At 34.7% G+C, this 10693-nt stretch overlaps 1 protein-coding gene across 1 annotated transcript; it reads left to right on the top strand.

Moving 5' to 3' along the window:
• The first annotated feature begins 2705 nt into the window (after positions 1-2705).
• Positions 2706-9024, top strand: LOC131022401 (uncharacterized). Its single transcript, XM_057951856.1, has 10 exons — positions 2706-3006; positions 3108-3262; positions 4375-4662; positions 4916-5045; positions 6798-6905; positions 7025-7127; positions 7202-7327; positions 7942-8135; positions 8376-8503; positions 8631-9024. Exons 1-9 carry the CDS (start codon positions 2954-2956, stop codon positions 8464-8466), a joined length of 1248 nt encoding a protein of 415 aa, XP_057807839.1. The 5' UTR covers positions 2706-2953; the 3' UTR covers positions 8467-8503; positions 8631-9024.
• The last annotated feature ends 1669 nt before the right edge of the window (positions 9025-10693 follow it).

Below are 10693 nucleotides of genomic sequence, written 5' to 3'. Positions count from 1 at the left end.
TGCAATAAAATTGAAGAACACACAACTTGAAGGAAAAATATATAATGAGAGAACAATGAGAAGAATGGGAGAAGATGAAAATTTGTGAAGTCAAATAAGGGTATTTATCATGAGTAAAAGTAGATGTAAAATTAACAAAACAATATAATTTTTCACTATCCAAAGATTTTAAAGTTTTCGAATCAGACAAAAACCCAAGTATATGATCAAATGATTTCATTTCTTCATATCTACATTTCAAAGAAGCAATCGTCATGTCCACAAACTATAAAATCCACAATTCTAAATCATCATGTAATTTTTTTGGGTCCAAAATTTCTTTTTCGAAACGTTTTTTTTATCTCAAATTTTCTTTTAATACACAATTTTTTCTGAAGCCATATAAGAGGATATAAAAAAATTTTAGCCCCTAAAAATGATGGGACATGGACCGTCGACCAAGCTGGCCCACCCTCAAAGTCTGCCTTGTCTGCATAAATAAGTTGATTGTTCATAAAAGTAAAACTGACGCAACTTTCCACATTCTGATCGTATAACTCCATGTATAGATCCGTCGCCAGTCAAAAATATCTGTTCCTCATCAATCCATTATATGCGTTGTGGTAGTCTCACTGCCTTTACCAAAATCTATCATTAGCTTCTTGTTGCAAATTGTGCCAAACATGATTCATGATATGAGGAATATCCGGCAAAATGTTCACCTAATAAAAATAACTAAATAATGTAAATCTTAAAATAATACAAAACATCACTTACCATATAAAATGTTTTTGGTAAAACTGACACATTCTAATAAATCTAAGGCGAAATTGGCCATAAACCCTGGATGGTGAAGCATCCTAAGACGTTGGACCACCAAAGGCCTAGGATCATATCATAAGGGAGTTGGACCTGGACTTGGAGCATAAATATAGGACCTAGGACCAAAGATTGATGAGGTCATAGAGCAGGTAAGTACTGCTCGACAAACTATGGAGCAAGAAAGTGAGGTTGAAGAGCATTATGGTGATGCTGAGGTTGTACAACGCTATGTGTGGGATGATGAGGAAGTGCTAGATGTCATTTCCACCTAAAATACATAAAAATGCAATAGTTTATTCCTAGTTAAAGATCAAGATGCAATAACTTATTCTTTGATAGATAAAGCCATAAAGGTGCAACAAGATTGATGCAAATTGAAGAAGCAAAAGTAAGGGGAAATGAGTAATTGACTTAAGCTCATAAACGATAAATAAAATGAGGCATACCATTCAAGATAAACGAGCATCACCATTTCTGACAAAAAATGGGCTCAGGGTGTACCAATAAAAATGACCCTTCTATCCACCATCATAAAAATACAATAACACATTTATAAAAAAAGAGATTTTGGCAAATAAACTCACGAATTATTTCAAAAGTGCAATTTTAACGTGGCTTTTGAAGTGTGACGAATTAAATCACTACATTTCCAATTTTTGCAATTTGGCCCCACTAATTTTTTTCGATCGTCGGATTGTTGAGTTGGAGTTTATGCGAATTAGTTCACCATATAATATTCATATGACGATAATGCTCTTCAACCTCACTTTCATATAAACAGAGTTTGACTTTTTACAGTGATTTGTTGTATTATTTTGTTAAATTTGTGTTATTTTTGTCACATTTCATTTTCTTAGTTAATTTTTAATGTTCAATTTGAGTTAACCCTCGAGTTAAAATACATTATGAACTATTTATAATGAAATTAGTTTATTTTTTTAGAAAATGAAACATTTTTTTTAAAAAGCTGTATAAAAATAGGTTTTTATATGCTTTTAATGCACTTGCTATTGAATTATTGGAATTGCGAACAACTACTTATTATATTAAGTGACTGATTCTAATTTTTTTTTCTTCTTTTGAAACTAGAAGAGGAATTTGAATATAATCAATCATGCAACCCGCACGCAGGCGGGACCTTACCACCACCCAAACTGTGGAAAAACATCATCGCACGCAGGGTGTTTCTCTCAACACCAAACAATACAACACCGCAAGCAGACATGAATACAATCATCGCACGCAGGGTGTTTCTCTCAACACCAAACAATACAACACCGCAAGCAGACATGAATACAACACCACCTAAAGTGGGAAAAAATCACTGCACGCAGGCAAGATTGAACACAAGACCTCTCACAAAGAAGAGTCTTTGGGTGCCTCAACTTTGCCACTAGAGCAAGACCTCATTGGCGTGAGTGATTTTAATTCTAAGTCTATTAAAATTCCATCTGGATATAAAAATGAATTATAAAAAATGATCAAAATTTTTTGGTTTGGAGCTCCAGCTCCCGAACCCCCTGTGTAGATATTTTTTGAAGTTGTCTTGAATAAATTCCGCCCTCCTAATAATTAATTCAGAACCGATCACCTACCCACCGTGGGCAAACATAATGTGTCCACCACTGATGTGGCAATGTTAATTAGGAAGGAGAATTAATAAATTTTACCCTAATTAAAATTATCTTACTCTAATTATAATTGCCACATCAGTGGTGGACACGTTATGTTTGCCCACGGTGGGTAGGTGATCGGATATGACAATTAATTATGGATCCGTCCCTGACATCAGTTATAACTTTAAATTGTCTTTATTTACAAAATTCTCACCAATTTTATCTAAAATTAATTTTAAATTAAAAATTATACCTTTTAAATATAGTACAGATATTACCCAAATGGGTGAAATGGATGCTTTCGGGTTCCAAACTGGGCAAGGTGTACCCGACCCGACCCGACCGGTAAACCCTTTGAAAGTGAAACCTCATACATTGACAGCACCACCTTCTTCTTCAACACTCCCCCGCGGAGCTGAGCCCTCATATCCGTACGTAAAATCGACGCAAGTCTTTGATTCAATTCCTTAAACCCCAATTATCCCCTAATTCACAAACTACATCAATTTTTTTCTTTTATCTTACCCGATAGAATCATGCCGGACGTGCATTCCTTCGTGAATGAGTTCGTAATCAAGCTCAACAAACGGTATTGATGAAAACTAGATAAAATTCGAATGTTTCTCCCGATACAATACCCTTCTTTTGTTTAATTTGTTGTTCGATTTGTGTGCCCGCTGATAATTGCAGCCAAATCGAGGGGTCGAAGACGACGGCGAAGCTGACGGCGGAATTGCTCCGTTCCTTCATATCTCAACAGAGGCTGCCGCACAGTAACCAAGCTGGGGCTCTCATTGACGCCGTCAAGGTGGTCGGGGAGAAACTCATTGCTGCTAAACCTGTTGGTATGCTAACTCTCCTTGTTCGATTAATTAAGTCTAATTCATTTTACTACTTGACAAATTTGTCTGTTGAGTTCTTGCTTTTGGCCCCCCTCCCCATATATTATTTGGGACCAGTGTTTGTAATTTTGTAAGTTTTTTTATTTTATTTTGAGTCAATTGTTATGGTCACATGATGCCTGCTTCCTGGGAATACAGCTTTATTCCATCAATTGTAAACTTTATCGAAAAGGAATAAGTTCGTATGATTTGAGGAGTTGAAGAAGTTATATTAAGATTATCAAGGAGAATGTTAATTGTTTTGTTATCTTTCTGAACGAGCATTCTAGTGACCAATTTCAGATATGAAATAATAGTGGTTGTAAGAATGTTGATTGAATGCTAGCAATAGCTAGGCTCGTTTAGTAGGATTTCTTGGCTCTTTGATTTTGTGAGATTTTAGTACTATTATCTTTTTTTAGGTTTTTGCTCAATCAATTCAATCAAACTGCATTGGAAGTGCTTCCATTATATTTAGGGCTGGGAGCTATGAATATCTTATAGTGCGACTAGTATAAATTAAATCTCATAGGATCAACTGGATATGCAGATACCTATCTATGGCGGCTGATTATGATATATTTTTGTGTTATCTTCCAATCTAATCACTTGTCAACAATAATACCAGAATCAGGGGCCCTTTAGAACTTCAGAATTACTCTTGTCAGATAAACGTGAGTTATTTTAGTTTAGATCTTTGGAGATTATAGGAGTTGATAAGTAGTAGGCTGCATTTATCTACAAGGTAGTATCCTTGACCTTGAGAGTAAAATACTGGTCTAGGAGGTCCTCTTTCCTCGACACGAATGCTTGTTGTTACTTGCAAGTTGCACGTAGATCATCGTTTGGCTATTCAAGCAGTTCTTGTGGATTGCATAATAAACAACAAGCAGTTGCTACCATTGCATGTAGATTACATAATAACATCTATTTGGCTATTTGAGCTCCAAGCAGTTTGTTCCCTGTGGATCACATGGAAAGCTCTATTTGGCTATTCCAACATCAAGCAATTCTTATCTCCGTCTGAATACTTCCAGTTTTTGTAGCTTGATGGTGATGAGCAATTTTGGTTGCAGAGTTGGCTGTTGGGAATGTTGTCCGCCGTGTTCTACATATCATACGCGAAGAAGATCTTTCTCTTACAAATGCTGCTGTTGGTGGGTTGAGTTTGGCATCTGAAAGCGATGATGAGGACGGCAACGAGGAATATGATCATCCAGTTCTTTCAGCTACAGCTGTAGCTGCTGCTGCAAGAAATGCTTTAAGGCCACCTTCATTGCAGACTCTACTTGAGGACATACCTCATTCAGCAGCTGTTCCTCATACCTCTTCTTCTGGGGGCGACTCTGAAGGAAAAAGCAAATGTATATTCTTTCACTCTGATTTTATAAGAGTCTATATTAATTTGCAAGAAATGTGATCCTTCTTTTAAATATATAAATCTGGAATCAAAGAATGGGCCTTATATTTTTAAACTGCTTAATTATGTCTAATATATGGTAAGAAGGCAGTTTCAGTTATGTCGTAAGTTTCAAATGAATAATCCCAATTTTTATACTCTTTGAAGGGTATCATTTTCTAAGTTCAGAGGTCTTATTTATTGTTTCTTCCTTCCAGCTGCTGATAAAAATTCAATGACACGGAAACTGAAACACAATGTCATAGAGGCGGTTAATGAACTGATTCAAGAAATTTCCACTTGCCATGAACAGATTGCTGAACAAGCAGTGGAACATATACATCATAAGTACGCATTTTCATATCCCTATACAATCACTACCATCATATGTTTGCATGTTACTTTATTCCATGGTATTAGTTGGGGGCCTGGAATAGTTATTTTGTGACACCTTTAAATGCTTCATCTTGTTTGTGATAAACAATCAGATCCGGTGCATAATTAATATATTAACTTGAAATATCCGAGGAAGTATTTTCTGTGTGCTGTCATGAACAAGAATTGGACTCACCTTACTTTTATTAACTAGTCTCCTCATCTTGCTCACTCATGTGGAGTTGACATTTCCTCTTCTTCATTAACTGGTTTAAAAATATGATTTGGCTTAATATTCTTATTTAATACTAGGTTGAAGATCAAGTGCTTGAGTCTTCAAATAGAGACATTGTCCATTCTGTTTCTTTTGTAATCAACTGATCATGATTATGAACTTGAACTAAATCCAGGACTAGAGAAGTCATTAGATTAGTGTTTCTGTGGCCCTACTCATGACAGTTCAATTGCCAGTTCTTTAAGCCACAAATCATAGTTATTAATCGCGCAAACCTGTCCTAGGGTGATCGCGCATCGCGAATCGCGCGCTATTTGAATATATCGCGCAGAAATAGATAAAAACATAATATATATCATAATCATAGTAAAACCATGCATAATATGTCTAGTTCAGAATAAAACTATATCATAATCATAATCATATATCATAATCATAGTAAAATCATAATAAAATAAATCTTCTGAGTTGGAATGTCTAAAGACTCTTAAGTAATTAAGTATATAGAATAAAACTTAAGTTCAGACTGCCGTTCAAAATTCTGCACGAATAAAATTAAGAGAGAGAGGCAGACTGCCGTTCAAAATTCTGCACCCTAATAAAATATAACCCTAATTAAGCCTAATTAAGAAAAGCCCATGCAATAAAAGTGAGGCCCATGCATGCAATTGACTGATTTCAAGGATTAAGTTCAATCGCGCGCGCTACCGGCGCGATGCGCGACCTGCGCGATGCGCGAATAGCGCGCGCTACCGGGAAGGAGCCAAGTTATAGCGGTGCGGCGCGATGGAGGTGCGCGACGCGCGATCGCGCGCGCTACCTGCGCGATTCATAACTATGCCACAAATGCAGTTCAAGAGATTGTAGTTTCTAAGCATAAGTCATTGTATGAAGTTATGACTTGAAGGGGAAAAGTGAAAATTATTGAGCGTTATGAATCAAAATAAGCTAATATTGACAGTGGTAGCTAATCTTTAAAAAGAGAAACCAACGGACCCAAAACTCTTATTATGTCATAATAATGAGTGGTTATGCATGAATCAATTGCAACTTATAATTGAGATAGTAGTTGTTAATCTCCATGTAACTTATAATTGAGATAGTAGTTGTGAATCTCGATTACAACTTATAATTGAGATAGTAGTTGTTAATCTCCATGTAAAGAAACTAATGGTGCAACCTCTTACCATTTCTTATAAATGACGTGGTCAATTCGTTTGATTTTTCATTTCCCTTCACAATTTTGTGCTTCGTGGTTTTTCCTTGCAAACCCTATACAAAACATGGATCCATACATGCATGTCTAGTCAATCCTAGTCTTTTTACCTTATAATGAGGTGTGTGTGTGTGTGTGTAGCCACTAGGCACTAGCCAATCACAATTCCTCAGCTACTTAACCTTTTCTGTTTTCTCCCACATTGTTTTGTTGTTGCATTTAATAACTTGAACTACTATTTGCTCAAGTATCATTTCCCTCTTTCATGTTCCAGTGAGGTGATTTTGACGCTTGGCAGTTCACAGACAGTAAAAGAGTTTCTACTTGCTGCAAAAGAAAAAAAGAGGTCATTCCGTGTATTTGTTGCCGAAGGTGCTCCAAGGTTGAATGCTTGAATAATTTACTTCCCTTGCAATAGTTTTTCACTTGGGCGATTAAATGAAGAGTGTCTCTGCAAATATCATTTTTGTTTATGTTTATTGATGTTTGTTATGTAATCAGATATCAGGGGCATGCTTTTGCAAAAGAACTGGCTGCCAGGGGTTTACAAACTACTGTTATTACCGATTCTGCGGTTTTTGCCATGATTTCCCGTGTCAATATGGTACATATGATGATTGCATTGAACTTTTTATGTTCTCATTATTTTGCATTTGATTGGAAAACTTTCATTTAAAGGTTATAGTGGGAGCACATGCAGTCATGGCTAATGGTGGTGTTATAGCTCCTGTGGGGTTGAATATGGTTTCCCTAGCGGCTAAAAGGCATGCCGTTCCTTTTGTTGTACTCGCTGGAGTTCATAAGGTATTGTGTTGTAGGGCTCTATCTCTATTCTCTATGATTTGTTCTTTCCCTTGCTGCTGTGTAGGATTTTCAGTAATTGTATCTATTTTGCCGTGTAATGGATACAAGATTTTTGATTAGTATTTGACCATAAGGCAAGGTATGATGTCAGACACAAAATTATTGGAAAGGTCTGATCTTAGGAATTGCTCACCATACTCTTGCTGTAGCCAGCTCTAGAATTACTACTTTGCAAGAGTTAGAGCTGGATCGACATCATTCTAAATCTAAATCTTGTTGATCAACAACTAGGAAATTTTCTGGTAGATAGATGGGAATTTGGGTGACCCTAAATTGTGATAAATCGAGTGACCACTGGGAGGAAATTTCCACGTTCCTCGTACTTCCTTGAATCTTGAAATCTTCATGGGTACTGTGTAGTAGGTGCTTGCTTCCTCTTTTCATTTTTGTTTAGCTCCGTGATTCCCGAATCAACATCTAATAATTGAATGTCAATAATTATAATCAAAATCAAAATCTGGTTGATGATTGATATTTCTGCTTTATAATATCACTTGATGTTGTTGACATGTAGTGTTTGCTACCTTGCTAATTGTTTTTGCCTAATTATACAGTTGTGCCCTCTATACCCTCACAACCCAGAGGTCCTACTGAATGAACTAAAGTCTCCATCTGAGTTGCTGGACTTTGGAGAATTCTCAGATTGTTTGGATTTTGGGATTGGCAATGGTTCATCTCTTATTCATGTCGTGAATCCTGCATTTGATTATGTGCCACCGGATCTTGTTAGCCTGTTTATTACCGACACGTAAGTTCATCTCGGATGAAGTTCAACAACATGGTTACAAATCTGGAATCTTTAACTTATTCAATTTGAAAAATTAATAAATGGATGGTAATGCTTCAAGTCAAACTGGTTTTACAATAGGATTCATGTATATCATGTGACAAAGGTTTAATGTTTATGAGTTATATGCCCTTCTCATCTTGTTACATTATAAAATTCTCAGTGCTAGACATTCTCACTAACGAATTCTTTTTTATACAGTGGTGGTCACAATCCTTCATATATATACCGGCTCATTGCTGATTTTTACTCTCCCGACGATTTAGTAGTGCGACGGAAATCAGCTTCTTGAAGATCACCTTTTGCTAACTATGTTATGAAACATGTTGGTAAGTCTTAGATCCGACGCCAACTAATTTTTGTAGCTGAAGTGATGGTAAAAAAAGATGCTGTGATTCATATATTGTGTGCTGCACATCCTTCATCTTCTTCACTGATCCTATTCTATTTTTCCAGTGGAATCTAAAACTTAGCAGATCAGGGGAAGTATCAAATTCAAGCAAAGATGGGAAAAGGGTTGATCTTGTAGTAGATTCTTTGACGGAAACAACTGATTCAATAGGGGAGGAGTAAATACCCCTGAGAATTAATGGGTCATGCTTTGCTGTGATGAAGTGAGTCGCCGAAGACAGAGTGACACGTCGAAGTTTCGCATATGTAGGCTCATTTCTTGATGGTGTAGTAACACAAGGCGAGGAGCAAAACATGCCTTCTTACTTGTCTCTGTAACTGAGTGAGTTTATTTGCGTATGAACATCAACATGCCTTTGCCTTTTTCTTCTTCTGTGAAAATTTTGGGTGATTTTGGTCTCCTATTTTAACAAGAGTTGAAAGCTGATTTGTTTAAAAATGCTATTTGTATGTGCATTCATAACGGCCTCCATTTTGAAACTTATATTCATGACAGTTCTCGTGGCTCTTTTATGATGCGACACTGTAATGATGTTTTTGGAGAAATTGCATAAACAGATATGTATAGAGAGACTTCAAATTTAGAATATGCAGATATTGCAGAGCTTTTTCGAGAAGTATTGATTTTTTTTCTTTTTTTCTTTTTCAATAATGATATTTGGTTAGTTTAGGATTTCTTAAAGTGGCATGTTAGATTGGAGTAGTTTTTAGCGTATTTTTAACAACTTAGAAAAATTCAATAAAATATATTCCCTCCGTCCACGAAATAAACTCTTACTTGCCCTTATTTGTCCACGAAATAAACTCCTACTCTGTTTTTTGGACAATTATACCATCCATTGCTTTTAAATTTACTACACTTTTATCTATTGTGCCCACTTTATTCCACCATTACTTATGTAATTAGTCTCCCCTAAACTAATTATTATTATTATTATTATTATTATTATTATTATTATTATTATTATTATTATTATTATTATTATTACTATTGTTTTTATTATTATTATTATTATTATTATTATTATTATTATTATTATTATTATCTTTATTGTTATTGTTGTTATTATTATTATTATTATTATTATTATTATTATTATTATTATTATTATTATCAAATTGTTAGTTAAAGATTAGTAAAAGTAATCACAATACATAAACACTACCCTTTTAGTCTTTTACACCACATTTTTCAGCTTTCTCAGTCTCCGTGCCGAACCCCAACTGGGAGTTTATTTCGTGGACGGAGGGAGTATGAATTTCAATTGACTCTCCAAATTTAACATTGTTCAATTCTTGAATACTTAAAAATTGTCTTTACAAAAAAAAAAATTGCACAAAAGCCCACGCCCTTGTTTAAAATGATATTAGAACATGTTTTTATTGAGGTATTATAAAATATTTAATTTATTAATTGATTAACCCCACGAGGAGGAGACTCTTAAGGAAATTATAGATTCGAACAATTGTTCGAGATGCAATGTATACATGATTAATCTCAAAGAGATGAAGGATAAGAGAGATGGACTACAAGACAATCTCATATAGTGCGAACCAGGGGCGGATCCAGGATTTGAGGTTAGAGGGGGCTGAATTTATTGATCTACGACGTATGTAGACATTTACACGGGGGTTCGGGGCGGGAGCCCCCGAAGCAATTTTTTTTAACATTCCGTACACTTCATTTTCATGTATTTTTGTAACAATCACTTAATATAATAGATAATTGTTTGTAATTCAATTAATTCAACATCAAGTAGATTGAAAGTATACAAAACAATACTTTTATGCATTCTTTTAAAAAAATATATTTCGTTTTCTAAACAAATAAACTAATTTTCATTGTTAATAATTAGTAATTTTACTTTTAACTTTAGAATGGACTCAAATTCAACATTAAAAATTAAATAAGAAAAAAAATAGGATAAAAATAACATAAATGTAACAAATCAATGTACAATTTCAAAAATTAATATGGATAGTTGGATATACTATAAATAATGTATTATATTTTTCTTCTATTTCTTATTTATATATATACACATATATATAGATATATAAAGTAAAATAAATTTCTATATTAAAAAAAAACACTCAAAAATTGGGAC

This window comes from Salvia miltiorrhiza, chromosome 4 (assembly GCF_028751815.1).
Source record: "Salvia miltiorrhiza cultivar Shanhuang (shh) chromosome 4, IMPLAD_Smil_shh, whole genome shotgun sequence".
Classification (NCBI taxonomy): domain Eukaryota; kingdom Viridiplantae; phylum Streptophyta; class Magnoliopsida; order Lamiales; family Lamiaceae; genus Salvia; species Salvia miltiorrhiza.
The sequence above is the reverse complement of the archived record's forward strand: the minus strand, read 5'-3'. Positions and strand labels throughout refer to the sequence as shown.

Bases quoted from the DNA above. Each gene is read 5' to 3' on its own strand.
- LOC131022401 (XM_057951856.1), top strand. From the start codon at position 2,954: ATGCCGGACGTGCATTCCTTCGTGAATGAGTTCGTAATCAAGCTCAAC. The intron at 5,046-6,797 runs GTACGCATTTTC...TTCATGTTCCAG, and splicing joins GTGGAACATATACATCATAA to TGAGGTGATTTTGACGCTTG. The intron at 8,136-8,375 runs GTAAGTTCATCT...TTTTTTATACAG, and splicing joins AGCCTGTTTATTACCGACAC to TGGTGGTCACAATCCTTCAT.